The sequence below is a fragment of the Mirounga angustirostris genome, unplaced genomic scaffold (assembly GCF_029215605.1).
Source record: "Mirounga angustirostris isolate CCGP_5_RB_7025 unplaced genomic scaffold, mMirAng1.0.hap1 SCAF_8, whole genome shotgun sequence".
Taxonomy (NCBI): domain Eukaryota; kingdom Metazoa; phylum Chordata; class Mammalia; order Carnivora; family Phocidae; genus Mirounga; species Mirounga angustirostris.
Genome location: NW_026991716.1, coordinates 21,367,418 through 21,392,921, shown reverse-complemented (window position 1 = coordinate 21,392,921; position 25,504 = coordinate 21,367,418). Strand labels below are relative to the sequence as shown.

General features: G+C 45.8%; 1 protein-coding gene across 2 annotated transcripts in view; it reads right to left on the bottom strand.

The window, feature by feature from the left end:
* Window positions 1–25,504, bottom strand: part of F13A1 (coagulation factor XIII A chain) — a 165,311-nt gene that overhangs the window by 12,488 nt on the left and 127,319 nt on the right. For both annotated transcript variants that reach the window (XM_045866417.3, XM_054505746.2), the window contains exons 12-13: window positions 17,940–18,227; window positions 12,569–12,729 (exon numbers count right to left, since the gene is read on the bottom strand). In XM_045866417.3, the coding sequence (XP_045722373.1) occupies window positions 12,569–12,729; window positions 17,940–18,227 (449 nt within the window). The remainder of the gene's footprint in view (window positions 1–12,568; window positions 12,730–17,939; window positions 18,228–25,504) is intronic.

Here is a 25,504-nt window from a genome sequence, read left to right as displayed (position 1 = left end):
TTTATTGTAAGCACCCCTGTTGATTTCTAGGAGCCAACTTAGAAAACTGCTCCCCAGGTGAAAATCTCTGATGCAGACAAAACATTTAGAAGACAGGCTGAAATTTTCACTTTCTTTCCAGATGTCCTGACTCTATCAATATATATGTTGGAAGTACAGGAGTGTGTTATTAGAATGCTCTGAGTACTCTTGGTTTAATTTTCAAGTATGGCCAACATATTTTTCCTAAGTTGGAAAACAATTTCAGAACACTTTTAGATTTTTAAAAATATAAAGAGAATGTTTACAAAAACTGCCTGAATTGGAGCTATCTGCTGTCTTCACGGCATGCTAGTACAGGTATGGATGGAAGCCCCTTACAAAAATCTGGTAATAGCTACTGACCCTTCCTTAACACACACACAGTGACAAACACAAGATACGTACACCTCTCACGTGTGGTTTTAGGGGATTTGTTACAGACCCAGAAGATCTATCCATGGACCTCCCAGGTTCATGGGCTCCAGGTGAACAATGATTTCCATATGGCGAGGCTAGCTCTACGGGAAGATTCTTGCACTGTGGAAAGCAAAGTGTACCCTTCCAGGTCACTTTTGACAGTGCTGGGGAAATTTAGTGTTTGGAAGGCTGGCCTCTGTGCCTGGGTCTTCATGGACAGGCTTTGGATCTGGCCATGATTTGAAGATTAAGCCTTCTCACGTAACTTCATGCATCATGCCTAACCAGTTTCCCTTCAGATGTTATCTTTGTAGCCAGCTGCTTCCATGGGCGTGTAAATATTCCCTGGGTGTGTAAATATTCCCTGGGCTTCCCCGATCCTCAGTGGGCAGGAGGCCACTGATGCAGATGAGACAGGAGGCCCTGGAGAGGTGGGAGGATGAAAGGAGAGGTCTCTTTTCAGGTTGTAGAGTGTTTCTTTTGGAATTAACAAAGACTCAGTGTCCCTTTCCTGACATTCATCTCCTGCACCCAGAATGTAAACTTCCTTTTCCTGACTACTGAGATGCTAATGAACCCTAGAGACTCAAACCAAGCCAAATATGAAAGTCTGCCTAACATTTAACTTGTTTTCTGTGTAGGGAAACTAAGTGGAGATATTTTCCTCCCTTCTTTTGAGGAAAATGGACAAAGTATTTTCACAGTATGCGTTGATTTAAGTGAGGTGCCATGCTATGGTAACTGCCAAATGCTGAGAAGACCATTGTGGATGAAAATGTCCAAATCCAATTCTTTAAGGAATCTGCACTGTTCCCTTTTCTTTAATGCTGTAAAAATAATTCCATATCATTGTTGTTATATTTCTGAACTTCTCGCTCTTGTAAAAAGTTAAACAAAGGGAGGCTCGAACAATCCAGAGAACGTTAGGTCAGGAAGAAACTTTTATGTGCACTCACTTCTGAGAAGAGTAGCCATTACTCAGCCCAGAGAAAAGGATAAAGTGTATGTCATTCTTCATGACATCAAAGTCTCTTCTATGTGTTTGATGGTCCTTAGTGTTTTCAATATTCCATTTAAAATATCTGTTTTTATTTTTTAAAAAGATTTTATTTATTTATTTGTTAGAGAGACAGAGAGCACAAGCAGGGGGAGTGGCAGGCAGAGGGAGAAGCAGACTCCCCGCTGAGCAAGGAGCCCAATGCGGGACTCGATCCCTCGACCCTGGGATCATGACCTGAGCTGAAGGCAGACGCTTAACAGACTGAGCCACCTAGGTGTCCCTAAAATATCTGTTTTTAAATATTGACATAGAATATGATGCTTTCCAAGTTAAACATTCACCAATACTGACATACTGAGTTCTTGTCTTTTGTATGACTTCGTGATAAGTAGCAATTATTTTGATTTTTTGGTGAATGAGAAAGTTACTGATGTGCGCGTGCGCACGCACACACACACACACACACACACACGTAAATTCTGGAAGCAATTACTTTTCAGAAAATCACAAGATCTCTTCCAAGGAGTATATGCTTTGTAATATGCATACCTGTGTTCAAAATTGAAACTGAAATGAAGGAAAAAAATTTGAGAAAGAATGAATTTAGGCAGCAATTTAATTCACATGATTTAATAGTTCACCTCACGGCCCTTACTTCAAGTGCCATCAATAACGTATTACATGTATTACTGGAAAATAAATTTGTTTCTCCTCTCTAGCCTTGCTGGGAAGAAGTAGTTTCTTATTCATGAACTGTGCTCACATACCAGCACCACCACTGCTTCCAGCTAACTCACTTAGTTTAGCAGTTAGTACAGAATACTAATGGTTCTATGGTAGTCAGGCAATGTTCTAAGTCTGCACTGCCCAGTGTGGTAGCCATTGGCCACATGTGGCTACTTAAATTAAATTAAAAATTCGGTCCTTAATTGTACTAGCTACATTTCAGGTATGCAATAACTACCTGTGGCTAGTGGCTATCATATTGGACGGTGCAGATTTAGAATATTGCCATAATCATAGGAAGTTCTATTGGACAATGCTGTTAAGTGATTTACTTATATTGATTATTTAATCCTCACAACCCTATAAGGTAGATACTACAAGTCTTTGTTTTCCGGAGGAAATTGAGGTGCAGGGAAGCGAAGTAACTTGTTCAAGTTCACATGAATATTAAGTAGGGGAAGTAAGATTGAATGCAGATCCGCTGCCAGTCATTGCTTAATCACACCCCCTTCATGGACTCTGATTGGTAGCCGTGATAATAGCACCTGGCATTATTTTTAGCGTTTCCTTAGTAACGCAGGCATCTTGCTCATGTTTTACTTACATTATCTTGTTTCATCTTCCTTACAGCCCTCCTTATGGGCTTGGGAGCAACATTATCATTATCTTCATTCAACTGATGTCAATCTGACACTTAGAAGATAATCAAAGGGCCCAAGTTACAGAGCTAGTAAACTGGTAGAACTCAGATACGAATCTAGGTCTTTCTGACTCCAAAACATTCCTCCTTAAACCCTACATACACTGTCATCTCTGACAGCAGAAAGGCAAAAATAGTAACTTTTTTTTGATGGAAGTCGCTTCTTTATTTTCTGAAACCCACTGATGAAATCATTCGCAGTATTACCTTATGTTACCATTAAACTTCCAGGTAAGCACGATGATTATAACTTGACCCTGAACTAAATTTGGAAATGTATGTATAATCCAACTCTTTGTCTTTGATTTCATGGGGGAAAGAATCCGATTCCTATGCCAGAGTAAAATGTGACAAGGTAGCCTTGGGGCCTTGATAAATTACTTGATGATAATAGGATTTTCTACGTAAGGTAAAGATAGAAATATCATTTTAGAAAATACCCAGTTGCCTAAACAGAGTGGGATCATATGAAGGTAAATAAGATTCCTTATTCTTGATGTTTTGCTTTGTGTCTGTGTTTCTTTTTTAAGATGAAAAATTAGCCAACGGGAAATATATAGAGAAAATTGTGTTTTAGGCACCCCAGTTAGCAGTGATTTCTCATTTTCATTTTCAAATACAGGTTGTTCAGTAGCTGTGCTGAGCAGGGAGGTGCAAATGCACTTTATAGTGGCAGGGCTCACTCAGAGACATCATCTAGGACGTGCTCTCCTGGCTGATGGAGCATATCCACGGTCTGCTCCTCTGTGACAAACAGCCATGAATGGGCAGAGAGTCAGCTACCCGAGCATGTGAAGCCATGGCTGGTGGTGCTCCACCTGGGACCCTTTGGGGATACACAGGCTACACCTGCTCAGAGCCCCTCAGGATGGGACATCATAGACTGATGTCTTTGTTTTTCTCCACAGATTGAGAAGACAGTGCTGAGGGGGACAACCGCAGTGGGTAGGACACAGAATGTGACCATGGTTGGGGGGCGCTGAGGGAGTGTTGGACTCAGGGTGTAGAGACCAGGGGCTGCCACTGTGTGTCCTCGGACCAAGTTGTTCGAACTCTCTAGGCCTTGGTTGCCCGTGTGGTTATTGGGAGGGTATGTGAAACCATCTGGCAGAACATCTGAAACATAGCATTTATTGAATCTAAATGCAATTGATGTTTCAAGGGAGAATCTTATGTTGCCAGCATGACCATGCAAACCTCCTCACCTAGAAGTTCTCTTCTGCGGGATGACTTGGTTATGGTTTCTCAGGTACTGGAGTAGAAAGCCACAAGGAGAGAAGCTGCCAGCCTCCACCAACACTTGAAAGAGAAGTGGAGAAGCCCAGGTCCCCATGCCCCTGTCCCAGCCTCCCTGGTAACTTATGGCCCTGGTGGTCCAGACATATGACAGAGTCATGGAGAACCCAAGGGAGGTTGGAACGGATAAATGTGCTTGGATGGAGACATGGGAGGGTTCTATGGCTCAGGGTTCAGGGGACAGTTAGAACAGAGTCTCTGTTTTCATTTCTTGCCTGGCTGGGAAGTTTTAGACATTTAGGCTGTCACAGAGCAAAATGATTTACCCAGTAGCTGTCATGGGGGCACTCATATCTCAAGTGGTTTCCCAGTTTTACCTTCCCCTCCAGGATAGAGGCATAAGAATTAGGCTGTTAGAGGAGCACGGCTCAGACACTCCCCACAGCAATCCTCTGCTTTGCTCTACTCTGGTTAAAATAGGGGCTTTGGGGAGCACGGGCAGAGGGGGAATGAAGAGGATTCTGAACTTAACCTCAGCAAGATCAGTGCGTTCCAGTGAAGACAAACCAAGAGTGTTTCAAGTCAGAGCAGATGTGGATATGGAGCCAATGCTGGGGTTCATCTGTGCAAGTTAGGCAAGGGCACCCCTTTTTTGGGGTGGACGCTGCTCCCTGCGTGGTGTGGCCGGTGGTGAATGGGCTGGATTTGGTCCCCTCCCCGCTTCCCCCATCCCCAGGCTGGGTGCAGTGAGCACCAGTGTAGATGTTGGCCTGGAGTGGGGCCTGCCCAGAGGAAGGTCCCGGTACCCTCCTGGGGTGGGGGTGGGGGACAGCGGGGACATTGCCTGTGTGACCTGTGTGGTCCTCAAGGCTGCAAGCCCAGAGGACATTCTGCCTGTTGATTTCTATGAATCACCTCCCTTCGTCGGCCCTGTATGCACTGCAGCCAACCCATGTTAGAACAGAGAGAGAGCACTTCTGGAGCTGACCTAGGCAGCCATTCCTAGAAGGGAAATCAGCAGTCTGTCCCCATTTCAGAGAAAAAGTCAATAAAAATGTTCTCCGTGTTGGGGCGCCTGGGTGGCTCAGTCGTTAAGCGTCTGCCTTCGGCTCAGGTCATGATCCCGGGGTCCTGGGATCGAGCCCCACATTGGGCTCCCTGCTCAATGGGGAGCCTGCTTCTCCCTCTCCCACTCCCCCTGCTTGTGTTCCTCTCTCGCTATGTCTCTCTCTGTCAAGTAAATAAATAAATAAAATCTTTAAAAAAAAAATGTTCTCCGTGTTGAGTTTTTCTCTGGTATTTTTTTTTAAAGCATTTGCTACAAATTATTTTACAGAGTGCACACCAAATAACTATTTGTTGAATGAACTGAATACATGAATGTATAAATGAGTGAGTGGATAAAAGGGAGGAAGCAATGGGAAGAAAACTCTCAGCCAACAGAACAAATAAGCAAGGAGCACATGCATGTTATCATCTTGCTCACGCCGCTCTTGGCCAACACCTAGTGGGGACTGGGCCCAACTCGGGGTGGGAGGAGGCAGTGAGGAATGTCAAAATGGTATCAAAAAAAGCTTGGAAACTGTCAATTGTTTTCATTTTAAATGTTTAAATAATTTTTTTTTTTTCCAAATTTGGGGTCACCTGTGTGTTCATGGTTGTAATTAAATTTTTTTTAAATTTTAAGGTTTTATTCTAATTCCAGTTAGTTAACATACGGCATGATACTAGTTTCAGGCGCACAATGTAGTGATTCAAAACTGCCACACAACACCCAGTGCTCATCACGACAAGTGCCCTTCTTAATCCCCATCACCTGTTTCACCCATCCCCCCCACTCCCTCCCCTCTGGTAACCATCAGCTTGTTCTCTATAGATAAGAGTCTGTTTTTAAGTTTGTCTCTCTCTCTTATTTTTTTCTCCTTTGCTTGTTTGTTTCTTAAATTCCACATATGAGTGAAATCATATGGTATTTGTTTTTCTCTGATTTATTTCGCTTATATTCTCTAGCTCCACCCATATCATTGCAAATAGCAAGATTTCCTTCTTTTTATGGCTGAATAATATCCCATTATATAGGGGTGCCTGGGTGGCTCAGTCGTTAAGCGTCTGCCTTTGGCTCAGGTCATGATCCCAGGGTCCTGGGATCGAGCCCCACATCGGGCTCCCTGCTCCGCGGGAAGCCTGCTTCTCCCTCTCCCACTCCCCCTGCTTGTGTTCCCTCTCTCGCTGTGTCTCTGTCAAATAAATAAAATCTTAAAAAAGGGGCGGGGGGTGCCTGGGTGGCTCAGTCGTTAAGCGTCTGCCTTTGGCTCAGGTCATGATCCCAGGGTCCTGGGATCGAGCCCCACATCGGGCTCCCTGCTCAGCAGGAAGCCTGCTTCTCGCTCTCCCACCCCCCCTGCTTGTGTTCCTGCTCTCACTATCTCTCTCTGTGAAATAAATAAATAAAATCTTAAAAAAAAAATCCCATTATTTACACATACACAGACACCACACCACATCCACATCTTCTTTATCCATTCATCAATCAATGGACACTTGGGCTGCTTCTGTATCTTGGCTATTGTAAATCATGCTGCTATAAACATCGGGATCATAGTTGTGATTTTTTTTTAATCACATACGTAGACAGTGGTTATGTTTTCTCTTAGCAAAATTGTCCCTAGTTCATATGAGAAAATTAGTTCTATTGCTGTTTTGTGCTGTTCTATAAAGGCTGCAGGACATGTTCCACATGACAATACTAAAGAGCTGTTTTATATGGCACTTGGAAGAGTTTATTTCCCAGATCCTGAATGGAGGTTATCTGAGGAACGTGTGAATGCCTCTTCTCTCTCAGTCTCATGCCAGGCACTTTAAGAGTGGTCTCCCTCCCATGAGGGTTCCCCAGGGAACAGAGCACACACTGCATACCCAGTGGTCAGTCTATGCCACTAGGTGGGGTTACGTTTGCTATAGACCAGAGGGCCACATGCTACCCTAGGCAATTCTCAGGGGTGTACCCGTTGGATTCACAGGCACAGATGGGACCAGGCAGGGAGGGAGGCAGGGGACATTTATCAGCAACTACCAGGTCCTGGTGTGGGCTAATCGTTCTCACAAGCATCACTGATGTTAATGCTCACAACTTTGAGTTTTGCATACGATTGTATTGAAAAATAAGAGTAATAATTAGCGTGTTATTCATTCTGCAAAAGGGGATGCAGAAGTTCAGAGAGAGGATGTGTATGAGACAGATGGAGAGAAAGAAAGAGGAGGGAGAGGAGGAGGAGGAGGAGGAGAGAAAGCAAGATGGTGGCTGGCGTGAGTGGGTGAGTACGTACTATGATTACCGTAGGTTCTTGCTAGATTCTTTTTTGGGATTATTTCAATGATCCTTCCCAGAAACCCAACCAGGCCAGTACTCCTACTGGATCCATTTTACATAGGAGGGGGTTGAGTAATTAGCCCAAAACAGCCCATGTAGGATTATGCACTCAGGAGGTCCGACTCCAGCCACTGAAACCACTACGTTATTCCACCTCTTTGTAGAAGGGACTGCCGGTGTCCCTCCCAGTGTTCTCTCTCTAGCTGGCTAGAGAACCTGAAAACGGAAGCCTTCACTGCCAACTGGGAATGGCAGAAACCCACCAGAACACTGCTTCCATGTTATACACTGCAGATTGCAAGCAAGCTAGTCTCTAGCCTGGAGATCAGCTCAATTCCCTCCACGTCCCCATTCTCTCCAAAAAGTAGCTGTTCACTAAAAATCAAAGTGGTGAAGTCTTTTCTTGACTTACAGCATCTTACAACTAACAACACTTGAGAAAAACCTCTATGTCTGATTTTAATAAAACATACTTTTCTCATCAAAATATTTTGATAGCACAGATAAAGAGATGCGTGCTCATTAAAGTTTAGTGAGTGTCTCTCCCTGCCATTTTCCACATGAGGATCATACAGTATGACTCACGCGTGGTGGGTGCTGGGAATAGTTAACTGGGAGCGCAATTTAAACCAGTCTCGATCTTTGTTTTCCCGGGGACAAATGCAGCTGCAGGCGGGGTCCTTTAGGGTGTAAGTACATGTCTGCTGACCTGACTGCTTGGTTGATAGTGCATGGGTTCAGACAGGTGGACCCAATAATTGCTCCTGGTTAACCTTTATTTGCTCTAAAAAGGGAGCGAGGTAAGGACAGGGGCACACCGGCTGCCAGGCCACTCCAGTCCCAAGGCTAAACTGGGGAGTCCCGGAAGAGGGCAGTGCCTTGGACAGAGGTTTATCTTCGCTAGTCTCCTGCTGCCTGCCTCACTTCCAGCCAGGGCAGGCTTTCTAGCTCTTTCCGCAGGCTGTCTACCCCTCTCCTTGCCTTTGCTCACACTTTCTCCTGGCCTCTGGAGTGGTCTCTGCACCCATGTCTGCAGCTTGAGATGTTATCCATTCATTGAGGATCGTCTACTGTTCTACTACCTTGAGTTTTGGTGCCTTGACCTGATGCGATCTCTCCTCCCCTGAAGAGCACAGACCCTCTGTTGAGGCAGGCACTTTCCATGGAAGTTCCCGGGCATTAGGTGTTCATCAGCTCAACATATACTCACAACAACCTCTGAGGTGAGTATGGCGATTTTGCAGAGGAGGAAAGAGAAGCTATGAGAGATTCAGTGATGTGTCCAGGCTCACACACATGAGAAAGTAGGCTTTGATTTCAGAACGTTTGGTCCCAGAGCCCGTGTTTTTTTTTTTTAAATTAATTAATTAATTAATTAAATTTTTTATTTTTTAATTTTATTATGTTATGTTAGTCACCATACATTATATTATTAGTTTTTGATGTAGTGTTCCATGATTCATTGTTTGCATAGAACACCCAGTGCTCCATGCAATATGTGCCCTCAATACCCATCACCAGACTAACCCAGCCCCCCACCCCCGTCCCCTCTAAAACCCTCAGTTTGTTTCTCAGAGTTCATAGTCTCTTATGGTTCATCTCCCCCTCCGATGTCCTCCCCTTCATTTTTCCCTTCCTACTATCTTCTTCTTTTTTTTTTTTTAACATATAATGTATTATTTGTTTCAGAGGTACAGGTCTGTGATTCATCAGTCTTACACAAAACAAACAGCACTCACCATAGCACATACCCTCCCCAACGTCTATCACCCAGCCACCCCATCCCTCCCACCCCCCACCACTCCAGCAACCCTCAGTTTGTTTCCTGAGATTAAGAATTCCTCATATCAGTGAGATCATATGATACTTGTCTTTTTCTGGTTTACTTATTTCAGTTAGTATAATACCCTCTAGTTCCATTTACATCGTTGCAAATGGCAAGATTTCATTTTTTTTGATGGCTGCATAACCCAGAGCCCATGTTTTTGATTGTGATATTACCACCCACTTAGGTCTCTGTTTTCTCATCTGTAGAATGGGGACTGCAATAATACCCACCTCTAGGATGGTCACAAGGACTAACTAAGATAATACAAGAGAATTACAATAACCTAGAGCTCAGTGGCTCCTAGCTGCTGTCATTGTCATCACCACGTGCTGGTCTCATTCCTCTCCTGCCCCAAAATGAAGGTGGGATGATCACATCCTCCTAACCCTTCATCTCTCACGCAGAGTCACCCTGTGCCCAGCACAGTCCTCACAGCGACCTCGAGAGCATCTGTCCACTGTGGGCCTGACCTAGGCTCAAAGAGATTGACAACGGGTTCTAGCATCTTCCTAGAATTTGGGGACATGCATCTAGGTAACTATGGACCCCTGAGCCATTGTGCTTTTGTGCTTTCATGGCCTTTACCTCCTTGACAACTCCTGCTTTAGACAAGTTATTCAACCCCCCTCCCTGAGTTCTCCTGGGCCAAGATCATCATAACCTTCTCTTTCTCCTCTCCTCTTGCTTCCCCCTTCCCTCCCCTTCCCTCCTCTCCCCTCTGCTCCCCCTTCCCTCTCTTTCTACCCCTTCCTTCTCTCTTCTCCCTCCCCTGCTCCTTTCTCCTCCTTCCTTTTCTCTCCTCTCCCCTCATTCCCCCCTCCTCTACCCTTCCTCTCGCCTCTCCTCCCCCTCCCCACTTCCCTCTCTTCCTTTTCCTCCCTCCTCTTCCCCACTCCTCTTCTCTCCTCCCTCCATCCCTCCCCTCCCCTCCACTTCCTTCCTCTCCTCTCTTCTCCTCTCCTCTCCTCCACCATCTTCCCTCTTCTCTCCTCTCCTCTATTCCTCCCTCCCCTCTTTTTCTCTGTGTCCTCTTTCTCTCTCTCTCAGTCACTCTCAGGATGGTCATATCTCCTATAGGCCAAGCAGCATCCCAGGTCCCTGGCCCAGGAGCCAGAGTTTCTGGAACCAGAGCCCCTCACAGCTTGGTGACATCTGGGTGGCTTTTACAGTGTAAGGTTCTTTATCCAGGAGCACCTCTTCCCTTGCTTGGATTTAGTTCATCCCTGGGATTGGCATGGTTAATGAGGTTAGTGGTTTAGGGGTAGCTGAGGTGAGGATGCTCCTGACTCCTTTCCTGAACAAACAGCACTGGACAGAAGCCAGGATTTCCATCTCACTCAGGCTGGAGCCCTGGTCAAATGGTCCTACCTCTAAATAAGTTCCTTCCAAGAACAGCATCTCCCATACCTTTACAGAAATAAAAACTAAGAAAAAAACAAAACAAAACCCATTAACTCTTTTAAAGGACACTTGCCCTTCCCCAGGTCACTCAACTTGTGGCAGAGGGCATTTCCATTCTGTCCCAGGGGAATTTCACTGCTCTTTAAGTAAACCCAGAAGACAACCAACAAATAATGCTTCACATTAATAATGTCTAAAAGATGAAAGGTATTAGTTTCCTTTATAAATCCGGTCTATTGTCAGTGGTGCAATTAAATTCTACCTTAGGCTATGGCTGGAGCATCCCACAGCTTGGAGGGGCTCTCTCCTGAGCCCTTCATAGGGACAGGGCGTCGGTTCCTAATGAAGGCAGGCCCCACCTCCGGTGGGACAGGTCTCCCGGGGAGCACCTGCCATTGCGGGGGCGGGGGGGGGCCCTGGTTCTGGTACCAGCACCTTATGCTAGTGAATGCACGTTTTCACAGCACTGATGGCCCCTCTGGAGGAGCCTCATGCCACCCTCCATTTGCAGTTGTTTCCTGTTCTGCCTGCAGACCCTGCACGACCTCATTGTTCGATTATCTTCTAAGGCCTCCTGTGTAGACGCTGTGAAAGGCCGTGGGCGGGGCCTGAGGGGGAAGGCCTCAGGATGACTTAAGCCTTTCTCAAAATGAAGGACCTGGGCTCTCTGTCTCAATGGGCACGACCTGTGTGTGTTCGGGTGAGCCTCTCCCTGGGGTGACTCATAACATGGCCGTCCTCAAGTGCCATGTGCACAGCGCTAGACCCATTGGCAGCTGCCTTGCTGAGTGCTCCACGACAGTCATTAGCTTTACAAATGATTCACAGCAAATGGTTCATAAGACCCAGGGCTTACAGTACCCCCGACCCCTGCCACCTCTGGGGGCATTTAAAATATGCGCAACTTGGTAAACTTTGATGATCATCTTAGAAGAATGAAGCTTAAGATCTGTGCTAATGCTTTTAATCACTTTTGGAAAAAAAGACCTCCAGCAACTTGAGAAGGCCTCTAATACCTGGGTAAGGCTGACATAAAGTTATCATACCCCAAGGACATGGATGGAGGCCTAGGTTTCTGCTCACAGGACAGGAAGGTGTCTCAGGATGTGGCTAAAGATGCTGCCAGTGTTCCCGAAAAGAGGGAACAAACAGATTGCCATATTTGTCTTCCATTTCCATCCATCCTCTGCCCTCCTCTGCCAAGTTTCTTTGAACCATTTGGGCAGAGATTTCTGGTGGTAAATGGAGAGACAAATAAAAACTACTAGCCAAACGGGCAAAATAACCCTATGGTGACAGAAGTCAGAAAGGTGGTTATCTTTGTGATGGGGGAAGGGATTATTGACTGGAAAAGGCATGGGGGAGCTTTCTGGAGTGTTTGGACTCCTCTATGTCTTCATCTGGCTGGTGGTTGCAAGGCGTCTATGTATATACAAACTCACTGTCACCAAGCTGACATCTCAGCGAGTGCATCCTACTGTATGCAGTTAGATCTCAATGTCCCGAATGCAGGCGGGAGATGATCCCAGTGGTTTCCATTTCATGCCATGCCTGACCCACTTTACTCTGGAGACACTGAAATTCTGTCTGTGTCCATTACACATCTTTATCTTCCTCCACAAGTATGTTTATACCCACAGGTTTTACTTATATCTGCAGCCACATCTATATATTTAAATCTAGAGAGGAGGGAAAAGTGTTATATATGTGTGTGTCTATATAGAGGGCAGTTTACTTCTTTCAAAGAACAGGAGGATCTTAGCTCCCCCCCTACTGTTTTTGTTGAGCAGGACACACACACACTAAGTACGCCTGGGTGCCTAATCAATAACCTTGCCCTTCTCCCTTGTCTGAGATGGTAAAACTGACCTTGATGGTGAGCTGGGGGATGGTCAGCATGGTGGACTTCTGCTTGGCCAGAACATCCTTGGTCTCGTTGACACGCGCTGTGACAAAGAAGTGCAGGTATGCTTGTTCCAGCAGCTGGCCCATGTACTCGCCCGCTCTGATCGGCACCTCCTCTCTCTTGACTGGCAGGAGGAGAAACAAACATACAGAACATCAGGACCTGAGTTAGACCTGCTTGACTTTGCCCACGTGCTCCATCTCCTTCCCCTTCGGGATTCAAGGGAGCAAAAGGACCTCAGCATCCACCAGAAGCACAGCCAAGGTGAAGGATGAAGACTCAATCAAGGACAAAGTCTCGTGCTTCTTGGATAAAACAAGAATGTGCTAGAAATTTAATATTCAGGAAAGCCTTACTAGAGAAAATGTGTCATTTTTTTCCAAACAGTGCTTTTGCTGTTGTAAAAATGCAAAGCCATGTCAGGGATGTTGAAGATCAAGGACCAAGGGGTTTTAACTGTGGCTGTTTTGAGTTGACTGTGGACAATCCCAAGATGACAGAAACCCAAGGCCACCAGTCCATGTACCGTCCCCTCGTGCAACAAGAAACATCTCTCCCAGGCCATAGGCCACCCTTGAGCAAAACTGTCAACTACCTAAACCTTATCCTTATAGCACTTCACATTTTCTTTCCAGCTTTTTCTGTACCAATCTTACATGACTTTTCTATATAAGAGAAAGAAGCCTTTGAAACCAGTTTTTATCCTAGGCATTCAGGTCTCTCCCACCCTGTTCCTATTTGCAATGTAAAGGACCTCTGTGCTGAATGCCTGGTTCCTCAAGTCACTGATGTTAGCTTTTAGGTGTTGAGGACAGGCCAGTGAGACTGACATTTAGAGGTTGGGGAGTGGTCCAGGCTCCCCTCCATTCACCATCTGGGCTGAGGGCAGAAATGCTATCTTGTGGCTCTGAATGTAACAGTGAGGTCCTGTTTGGCTGCACTGCCCGCTTTCTCTATCACTCTCATTTCCCACTGCTCAGGATTCAAGAGAGCAAAGAGGCTGAGCCCAGGCCATGGTGTGGCACCTGCTCACCTGCTCAGAGCCAGGTGCTAGCGCTGCATTGACAGCTGGCCCAGTGGGGAAATGGGTGGCAATGCCTCCATCCCCATGCCCAGAACACAGGCTCTGCAAATGGTCACAGAATGGAACATCTCCACCACTGCTTCCTTGCCCAATGTCTGCCTTTTGCCAAAGATTCCTCGTCCCTGTGGAAGTTATTGAAAGGAATGATTCCCAGGGTCCATTGTTTTACATGCAGGTGCAGGGGATAGTCAGTCCCCAGTGAACAGCAGTCCTGAAATGAGGACGGGATACTGTGTAGGGCAAGCCAGGGCACAGGGAAGGCTCCCTGACTTGTCGGCCCACAGGCGAGGATGCATCAGGCCATGCTCATCACCTTCACAGATAAATAGGCTCTGTGACCTCCTCTAGCCCTCTGACTGAGGAGTTCTTAATCCTGGTGGGGACATTAAAAACCCGCCCTGTTGAATTAAGACCAATTAAATCACAGACCAATTAAATCAGAGTTTTGGAGGCTGGGGCCCAGGCATTATTTTACAGGTTTCGCGGCTGATTTTAATGTGCAGCTGGGGTTTGCGGGGGGGTACTGCTCCAACAACCAGGACGATCCCCACAGGATCAGCTCTGTAGAAGCGTTGGTTCATGTGGAAGGTATGGCCCTTCCAGTCCAGGAGCTTGCTGCTTGGAGTGTGGCCTGCAGACCATCAGCTGTGAGCTCATAAGAGACGCAGGTTCTCTGAACCCCCCCACCCCTAACCCCACCCCAACTCACTGAATTACGATCTGCTTTTGAATAAGATGCCCACATGATGCATATTCAACTTTGAGAAGCTCCCAGAGTTAGGAGGACCTTGGCTTGAACTTGGCCCTTGAATTCTGCTTTTTTAATGACCCTTTCATATTGCCTTCTTTGGGCCTGAGCCTGGACCCTACTTCCTCCATGACTCCCCTAGAAATTAATTGTCCAGACAGATAAGACTCCATCCCTTGACTGGATACAACCTCAGATGAACACAAGGGGCCTGTTTTTCATGACCCCAGCTCTGGATGGATGGAGTGGCAAATGGTATGCCTTGAAGAACATATGTTTTGTCTCTAGCTGCCTCCAGCAATACTAAAAAATGAGATTTCCTCTGGTTATTACGGGGGGGGGGGGCTCTGTTTGACCACTGGATTCCTTGAGGTTGGCGAGATATTTCTGACTTTTTTCTACCAATTTTAACGAAGACTTTTGCTACCTTTATAATGTTGGCACCAGGACATTATTCTCTTGGGTAGAACATTCTCTAAATCATAGCCCTAAGGAAACTGGGCTGTGCTTCCAAGCCCAAGAGAACAGTGCTCCTGAAATAGTATGTTATGTAAGTGCTGTGTTTTGCCACTGCACAAGAAATTGTTCTAGATAAAGTTTATTAAATGTGGCAAGAGAAAGAAGAATAGGTTTTCATTCTATGAGTGGTGGAGCTGGGCTCCTGCCAATATCATTTACTGTGTCTGGGGAAAGCCGAGGGAGACACAGACAGGAGCTGCCTCATCTCTTTTTCCAAAAAGCAAAGAAAACTAAATATAGTCAAGTGGAAATGATAACACCTTTGAAGGTACTGGAAGGTTTAAGTTATTCAAATCTTCCAAGCTGATTCTAGCCCACACATTCTCTTTAATCATCAATCTGGGAAGTATGCCTCCCATTCTACTTGGAAAACTTTCTCTGCAACCGAGTCTCCTAGGAGTGTACTCTGACCTGCTTGATCAAGGTCTAGAATCAGGTGGCTTTTTGCAACACGTTGCAATTTATTTTATTATTATTATTATTATTATTTGCCATTTATTTTAGATTGCAGTTTGCAACCTATTGCATACAGTTCATTCCACCTGGTCGCTGTCCCTAGATCAGTGACCGAGAGAGAGGGTTAATGTATCATGCCATTCCAGCCCTATCAACTCATAGAAGCTCATTTTCTTATTGGATTAGGGAGAAAAGGGGAAGGAGATGGGATTCTTGTGAGGTGGGAAAGGATGGTGTATGGTTAAACCTAAGTTAGATCAGGCCTCATTCCTGCTCAAAATCCTCTAATGGCTCCTCTGGCTTAGCTCACTTAGAATCAAAGCCGAAGTCCTTACAAGGGCCCACAGTTCTTCATGTGATCTACACCATCACTCTCCCTTGCCACCTTTGCTCCCAACTCTGGTTTCCTTGCTACTCATTGAACATATCAAACATGCTCTGGCCTCAGGGCCTTTGCATTTACAGTTTCTTCTGGCTGCAAAGCTTGCTCCTTTCCTTCTGTCAGGTTCCTGTTAAATGTCATCCCATTAGAGAGGTTTTCCCTGATCATCCCACCCCACCAACATTCCCTTCTTCCCTTACCCTGCTTTATATTTTCTTGTTATGTGTATAACTATACTATATGGTACTTTGTTTATTGTCCAGCCCCCACCTCTTAAGACCACAAACCCCATGAGAGTTGGCACTTCTGTTGTGTTCATTGCTGTGTCTCCAGGACAAAACAACATCTAGACATTAAGCATGAAATAAAGATTTGGGGAACGAATCTACAACCCTGTGGCGTGGATGGTATTGTTCCCATGCACGGAAGAGCTCAGATTACTTAAGTAACTTGCCTAGGGACACACAGCCAGTAGGTGACATAGTCACACCTAAAATCCCCATTTGTCTAATTCCAAGACTCAGTTTCTTTAAACTCCACTGTGTCTGCCTGTTGTCTTGAGTCCTTTATACTGACGAGTCTTTTCTTTAAGGATTACCTTTCCTACCTTGAAGGATAGGAAAATTGCTAGATCTCTCAGTTTCCAAAAAATATATACCATGGTGATTTCCTAATCATTAGTCACATTACTATAGCTCCGGAAATTTGTTCCCCTAAGGTTGGGTAGGTTTGTTGGAATTAGGATTTTTAGGAATGTTCCCCATTTTTCTGGGAATATCTTTCTATAGCCTCACAAGGGTACTCACTGGGGCTTGGGACAGCCACTGAATCCAGAAAGCTTGAAAATGACTGGGATGTGTGGGTTGGTTATCCCTGGGGGCATATTAGTCTTGCTTGCCTTCACGTTGTAAAACTTATTATTTGTACACCTTTAATTTTCTTTGCCACATGTCAGGTCAACAGAAATCCAGTGCCCTGAAAGGTTTAGGTCCTTTCCAACCTGCTTTAACTCAACATGCTTGGCCTGGAGACCAGTTTCTCCCAGTTAACTCATTTTACCAGTTATGTGACTAACCTTTGTGCCCCCTAAATACTAGTACCCCAAGAAATGAGATTGGTCAAAACTGCAATTCCCAATGTAAGCTGAAGACTGTCGAGCCCAAGCCTGCTTAAAATATTCTGAATTTTTATAGTGAAGGAGATGCTTTGGAAGGGCATGTATTCGAGGGAGGCTGGGCAGGATCAAGGACGAGAAAGGGACCCCATGAGAGGTGGCAGAGAGAACAAAGCCCATCAGAAGCTCCTGGACAGCACATCCTGAGTCTCCAGTCTCCTCTCTCAAGGGTGGGCTCTCCCCTGTCCCACTATATCAGCAGATGAGTTTTCAGAAATGGCCCATATGCAGAGCTTAGATCTCTTACTTTCTAAATGGTAAAGCAAAACACATGACTTGGGGAGAGAGATACGGGGTGGAGCGGGGGGTGCTGCTTTCTGATACAGGTGCTTCACAAACTTTCCTGGGCACTAAAATCCCCTTGGGATCTTGTTACAATGTAGATCCTGGTTCAACAGATCTGGGGTGGGACCTGACAGTCTGCATTTCTAACCAGCTCCCAGGGGATGCTGATGTTTCAGGTCCTCGGCCCACACTTTGAGTAGCAAGAAGTTACATTTAATTTTCATGACTCATGGGGCTTTAGGCTTTGAAAATTTCAGTGTTCACTTCTATGCACGAGAGGTGAAGCCAAAATCTGAGGCCCCTCTAGAAGAAGGAGGTTCTCCTATGGGGTTCCTGTTTCTGAGCTCTGCGGCAAAACTTTAACTTTGACAGGAAGTTATTATTATTTTTTTTTAGATTCATTTATTTATTTGAGAGAACGAAAGAGGGAGGGAGCGGGGGGAAGGGGCAGAGGGAAAGGGAGAGAGAGAATCCTCAAGCAGACTCCCACTGAGCACAGAGCCAGAAGTGGGACTCTATCCCACAACCCTGAGATCATGAACTGAGCTGAAACCAAGAGTTGGACACTTAACCAACTGAACCACCCAGGTGCCCCTGACAGGAAGTTATTAATGAGTGACAGCACCAAGCCAGACAGGGAGGCAGAGAACAAGTCCCGGGGAGAAGAGCCCCCCTTGTTAGCTTACAAGACATGGGCTCCAGCATCACTTCAAATGTCTCCTTCTTGAATTCTGTCTTGGAGACCCCCGTGTAGAAGACAATATTGCCCGAGAGATAGGCTGAGAGGGTGTAACGGTTGGAGCTGTTGTTCTGGAAGGTGATAGTTAGCTTGAAGTCTCTTCCCAGCACGGCATTTTCCACTTCAAAATTCATGACCACGTCAGACCTGGGTTTAAGAAGGCCATCCGTGTTGAGGGGCTTTTTAGCCCCATACATCAGTGCAGTTTCCAGGGCCAGCCTCTCTTCTTCTTGGCCTAGGAGAGATGCAGAGATCATGACAGAGGAAAAGAAATGCAATGCATCAAAGAGAAATTAATAAACACGCTGTGCTCTGGGCACTGTGTGTTATACAGGTCTGGTTGCCTCTCTAAGCCACTGAACTGCTCTTCGAGACAGGCGTCATCATTATTCCGGTGTTACCAATTCTGCAAAATCAGGTTCCTGGAGAGCTATGACCTGCCCGGGCTGCCGAGTTAGTTGGCATCGCCGGGGCTTATCTGAAAGCGGGGTGCTAAGGGGTTGCCCTCAGGGCTGTTTCTCCAGGGCTGCTACTTCAGGGTTCTGCAGGCAGAGTTGGCCCAGTCCAACTCCTCTCAAATAGTGGTGCCAATTTGCTTCCCTCCCCTAATCCTAGCTAGAATTTGGGGGTCTCTAAGCAAAGATTTTGGCGATAGTTGCATCTTGCCATTCCACCCTGTGCTATACCAGTTTTCTCCTATTCACGGGTATTTCTGATAAGACCTGTCTTCCTCGTCTCTCTTTCCACGTGGGCCTGTCCCACTTTCTCCTGCTGAGCTGACCCCTGGGCAGCTGCCGTCCTGCCCTCTACTCCTTCCTCTCTTGCCATCCTCCCCCCTAATCCCGAGCCCCTGCCCCCCGCAGAGTGTAGAGATCACTTTTTCTGCAAATAGCGCACCGCCCCTATACTCAGACCTGGCAAGTCATTAACAAGCCTTCTCTGCCAAAGGGCTCTAAGGCCAAGTTCCCTTGGGGAGCACTGGGTTGTCTGGGGCCTCCAGATGCTCATTGTCTTGATTCCAGCCTATCAGAGGTTCTGAGCTTGAGCCCTACAGTGAGGAGACTTAGTTAATGTTAAGACTTCCCAAACTCATCCGATGCCAACCACATTTTTTTTGAGGGACATCTATTGGCATCTGGGGATGCACTGAAGTTCTAATGCAGTTGGAGATGTGTGTGCTCTTTTTAGGAAAATGTCTTCTGTGGGATTTCCAGGATGGTGGTGGAGGAGATGAAAGTAGGGACAGGAGGAGAAGGAGTGAGCTCTGGAAGAATCAAACAAGAGCCTTGTGCAGTTGTGGAAGCAAGAAATACAGGTACAAGTCAGACCTCAGAGCTTGCTCCTCCTGGCTCCGAGCTGCGCTGACGTTCCTTACAGAGCCCCGGACAAAATGCTTGGCTTGAGGGATCAGGGCTTGAGGAGGTGTGGAGAGATAGTCTCTATTCTCTTTACCCCCTGAGTACCTTTGGGTACATCTTAGTGCATTGTTGAAGACACAGAGGCAAATTCTTTGACTTGTAAAAACCAGTCATGGGAATGGCTAGCAAAAAAGAATCACCTGGAAATAAAAGTGTGAGCTTTTAAATTCATTAATTTTAAGATACTGTCTTCTACTTTACTTAGCAATGGAATGCAATGCAGATGAAGAAGTCAATTAACAACAGTTATTGCCGAGAGCTAATTCTGTGACAGGTATTGTGGTGAAGTGCATACTGGGCATTGTCTCATTTACTCCTCAGAGAACCCTACAAGGCAGGCACTATTATTACTATCCATGTCCTTGTTTGTAAAAAAAAAAGCGGGGGGGGGGGCACCTACATCACGGGGTTGTTAGGAGGTTTGGGGGCATGCACAAGAACTGGCAGCTACTAGGACTTTGCAAAGACCAAAATACCAGTAGGTGTTGCAAACAAACGTGCATGTGCGTGTGTGTTAACAATTTCTCTGATTGCCAAGATGGCAAGAACGTGCCAGGAACAATTGGTCTAGGACAAGCATTGGCTAGAGCACGTGTTTACAGATCAATAGGAGGGAGACATTATCTCCCTACAAAGGGAAGGAGGGGCTATGACAAGGAAAGTTCAGTAAAATATTTCTGCAGAAAGCACCTGGCCAACAGCTCCTCGGGAGAGCATTATTGATGATCACTTTGGATGGGCACCAGATATGCATTTAGACAAAATAGGAGAGGGGAACCCCAGCAGCAGGGACCTACCTGTCAGAGAGGTGCCATCTGGGGAAAGAGAGGCTGAGCTGGCCCAGATGAGGGAAAGGGACAATGGAAGGCTTGTGGCGAGCCACGGGAGACTTTATATGGCATCATAGATGGAGGAGCCTCTGGGTCCCCTCTGGGGATCAGCCTGTCCCGGGAGCCGGAGTGGCCAGGCAGTCATTCCAGAAGAGGAGGCAGGAACGTCAGGTTTCCCCAGAGCTAGGAGAACTGCCGTCTCTCTGCAGTTGTGCTTTATGCTCTGACATCTTACATAATTCAGGGCCATGAATTTAGTGCTGTGGGAGAATGATCTAAAGCCAGATTATATTTTCTGAGATTCTTCTGTGGCCTCCAGGAGCAAGGTCAAAAGCATCTTTCCGTTAACTCGGATGTAATGAAAGTGCGCTTTTATGTTTGTTAAGCTTCTTCTCATTGTTCAGGTGTTAGCTCAAATGTCCCCTTCTCAGAGAGCACCCCCTTCCATCACCCTGTGTAATGTGTCTCCAAGCCCAGTCCTCTCATCTCTCACTAACACTGGTTTTCTGTCCTTTGCCCAGGACTTAACACTACATAACATTATTTTCCCCGCTAGAACGCATCTCCATGTTCCCAAGACCTACGATCCGGCCTGGCAAAGAGGCTTTGAAGGATCAAGGTTTGGAAAAGCACCTTGCTTTCATCCAGAGACAAAACTTTCATCTTTTAACAGATACTAAATAGTCCAGTTTGGGATATGTGATGTGCATTTAAATGCACCTGTGAAAGGGCCACCGGCATTACCATTCATCTGACGATTTGCTGCTACTTGAGCTGCTATGACGTCCAGGCACCATGCTAGGCTCAGATGAGAAGCACAGCCCTTCCCTCATGGGTCTCAGGGACAAGTGCAGAGGGATCGCTATATGTGTGCCCTCCACAGACGCCGGGTCAGACGTTCCCATGTGGGGCAGGGCACAGGAGGAGAGACTCAACACCACCTGGGGGCAGGGAAGACTTCTTGGAGAGGTTTTACTCTCCGCAGTGAGAGCAAAGCATGAAGAAAGTGGCAGCCTGGCTCTCTGGAGGGCTGTCAGCAGCTCTCCCGGCTGCTGCTTGGGATGCCTGTGGGTGTGGTCAGGAGGTGCAGTGAGGGGGCCCAGAAGGCAAATAGCAGAGGCTTGGTGAGCTCTGACTGAAACGCCCTTCGAAGCAACAGAGGAGAGCAAGAGCTTTTAAGCAGTGTCATAACAGTCTCAAATTTATATTTTAAACATGTCACTTTGGCAGCAATGCATGGGTTAGACAAAGGGAAAGAGAGGGTGTGGCAGGAAGGTGGAATTGGGAAATAATAGCAGGTAGCCAGGAGAAAAATACTCATACCCTGACTAATAGTAGTAGTATTGTAGTAACAATTGAATTACTAGCAGGAGCAGAAACTAACTTTATTGGACATTTATTCTGTATCAGGCACTATGCTAAGGGCTTTCCACACCTGATACCCCTGAATTCTCAGAGTGGCCGTAGTATAGAGATAGAGGAGAGGAGATGAATTGGAACTATTTCTAAGGGGACATTTAGAGGGTTTGCTGCGTGATTGGTTCTCGAGTTGCTAAATCTGGGGGACTGTGGTTCTCTTCACTGGGGTCTGGAGTGGGGGAAACAGATCCAGGGAAGAGAAGGAGTGAGAGAAGGTGGCATTCCGGAAGGGTCGGTTTCAGGTTTCTTGGGAGACTTAAGGGAATGTGGAGCTGAACAGATAAGTTGGGCCACAGACACCAACTGGGGGGGTGATCAGTAGATATGTGACTATAATGCCAGCCACAGAGAAAGAACATAAAGTGGGTAGGAATGAAGCCTGAGGACTGAGCCTAGAATAAGTACCATTCAGAGGTGAGGTAAAAAAAGAGGAGCTTAGAGTTGCAGAAGGAGATAGCAAAAAGAGTCAAGTAGGTTGGGATAGAACCAGGAGAAGTGGTGTCATAGGAACAAAGAGGAGAGAGAATGTCAAGATTTGGGGCTGAGCAGTAGCAACAGAAGGCACGGGAAGCTCAGGCAAGCTGAGATCTGCGAACATTTATTCCACGTGGCAATCCGTTGGTCCTGGCAGCCTTGAGATGAGGAGCTTCAGGGGGCGCCTGGGTGGCTCAGTCATTAAGCGTCTGCCTTCGGCTCAGGTCATGATCCCGGAGCCCCGGGATGGAGTCCCCCATCAGGCTCCCTGCTCAGCGGGGAGTCTGCCTCTCCCTCTGCTCTTCACCCTGCTTCTGCTCTCTCTCAAATAATAAAACTAAATAAAATCTTCCAAAAAAAAAAAATGAAGAGGAGCTTCAAGGATTTGTGGCTGGTAGCAGAACTCAGGGGATGGTAGGTGAGAAAGGAAACGAAAAGGCGCACAATGGCACGCCAAGGACAGGCAGTTCTTTCCAGATGCCTGCCATGGAGGCCAGCGGGAAGAAAGAACGGGGCATGTTTGGTGGGGAATATATTGCTGAAAAAAAAGTTGCATGATTTTTTTTTAAACACAGGTGACACTGGATCCTCCTTAAATGCGAATGGGAAAGAGCTAATTGGGAAGGAGATATGGAAATACAAGTGGCAGAGGGAATGATTGATGGAACAAAGAGGAAATGGGATCCAGACATCATCATAAAAGAAGACAGATGGCCGCAGAAGTTTTAAGAATTCTGGTTTTCAAAATTTTATAGTTTCCTAATCTTACATATTTGAAAAAAAAAGGTATAAAATTAATATTAAGCTTTAGTTCATCCTCCACGTGAAAAATGATCTTTCCACAATTTAGTTAATTAAAATAGTTAATTCCTGAATCTGGTAATAATTTCTTCTCTATGTTTTTATTCATCTCTACATTTTAGTGCCCACATTCAGCATTTATGGATAGAGCAATTATATGAGAGATTCAGTAATGAGAAGCAGAGTGACAAATGTATGACCACGATACGAGGAGCCTCTCCTAGGGGCCTGTGGCGACATCTGTAATCACTCAGTTGGTCCTGCCAGATTCAGGCACGGTGTCTGCATCCTTCTGTAAATAGCACCCCACTCGGCCATTCCTAAAGTCAGAATTTAAAATGCAGCTGCCATTCTTGGTTAAGAGGCTAATTAACCTCCTGGGATCAAACTCCAGCCCAGAAGCCAGATGGGGTGTCTCATAACTATGCTGACTTAGGGGTTCTTCTGCTTGGACCAGACCCCCATATGGTCCACCTCCCTGAGCCTTGCTTTCTTGCCAAACTCTGGAAGCCTGAACCTCCACCTATCTTCCTTATCCAGAGTGGGCACATTTTATTTCTTTTAATCTGGTGTCCACCCCTGGTCAAGCCCCAACTCCTCTTCCATTGGACTGGCTTTTGGTCCTTCCTCTTTTGACATCTGACCCTGATTTGGCCTTCACTGCCACCTCCACGGATGACAGCTAATGACAGTGGCATTCTGCTGTGTGGTTTAGAAGAGACAGCTGGTTGTCTGGATGGCTCCCTGTAGGGTTACCGCTTCTTCTCTACACTGTCTGTTCAAGACTTCAGGAGTTTATCCACAATCCCTGGTGGGCTGCCTTTTCCTGGAGAAGTCTCTCCTCATGCTTCACCTGGCCAATACCTGTTTCTCTTTCTGTCTCAGTGAGCCCACTACTAATGTCCTTCAGGATCCGAAGTCTGATTTGGAACTCCCTTCTCTGTGCCCTCTTCTGGGCACCTGCTGCACAGCATGGTGAGGGCTTGCTTCCTGCTCATCTCTCCAGCTAGATGGGAAGGCAGGACTGTGCATCTCATCCCTACACAACAGTGCTGGGAATATGGTGGGTGGTTAAGATCAAGTTGTTGAATGGATGAATGATAGATGAGTGAATGTTGCAGCTAGTTTCTTTCTCTTTTTTCTTTTTAAAGATTTTATTTATTCATTTGTCAGAGAGAGAGAGAGAGCACAAACAGGGGGAGTGCCAGGCAGAGGGAGAAGCAGGTTCCCCACAGAGCAGGGAGCCGGATCCCAGGACTCTGGGATCGTGACCCGAGCTGAAGGCAGATGCTTAACTGACTGAGCCACCCCGGCGTCCCTCTTTCTCTTTTCCTAGGGACTTTTATTTTTCCTTTCCGAACCTTTTTGTCCATAACTCTATAACAAGAGGGCATTACTTGTTTGTTTTGTTTTATTGTACTTATGGTTTTTTAAACTCTCATTTCAGGAAAAAGCCAAAAAGAAAAAAAAAACCACATTTGTATCTATGTTGTGCAATGGATGATAACCAATAGAAGAAAAGAATGAACCATTTCAGAAATATAGCAAAAATTCACTAGTTCAGGTGACAAAAATCCTGAATTTCTAATACAATGCGTGAGAATTCTCAATTCAGCAAACTTTCTCTTTATAGTGCAAATTGCTTTTTTAAATAAGAGCAGAGAGACTATCTAAAATATTTAAAATGAATTCTGCATTCCTTAGCACTTCAGGAGTACTGATGAATATTTAGGTATATGCTAATTACTTGTCATTTCTCTCCATTCACTAAAATAAATGCCTACTCCTAAGAACCTCTACTGGTGAATCATTTGTAAAATATACTCCACATTCCCCATCAAGAAACCCAAGCTCCTCTACCTCCTATCTACTACTGACCTTGGCCTGCTTTGTCTCTAGCCATTGGCTCTCTGAGCTTGATGTTTTTAGGACCCTAAACACACTGACTAACTCACATCTCCAGGATGCCTTTGATCATGTTCCCACTGCCTGGAAGCCCCTGTCTAGATTTATTTAACTGTGGTCTGTGACTTCTCTTACCCTGCTCTGCTTTTTCTGAATCTCCTGGCTGGACTGTGTGTCTTTCTTCTTTGTTCCCCACACCCTCTGCATGATGATCCTATCACTTTTCCAGGAACAGAAACTGAATCCTGCTCACCGTGGGGATCCCCAGCACCAAACACCATTCTAGACATAGAGTAGGCACCCAGTACTGACCAAAATGGGCTTGAACTCAACAGCTCCATTTGAAACTGTCTACACAATAAACATTATTAACATTAATATTATTTTATAATTGAAATGGGCCTTTGACCTAATTGTCCTGAATTAGTGAGATCACACTGTCTTGTTAATATTGTATTATCTATTTCAAGGGACTTCCGTGATAATTCAGTGAAACGATGTATATGCAGATAGTTTGTAAAGTACTAGTACTAAACAACTGTGAATGGCTGTTTAAATTTCTATTATTAAACTAAAATTACATTAGTTATACAGTGTTTTCTATTATTGAAAGTTAAGATTCTTCCGTGTTTTTGTGAGCAAGAACTATATTGTGTTAAAAGAGA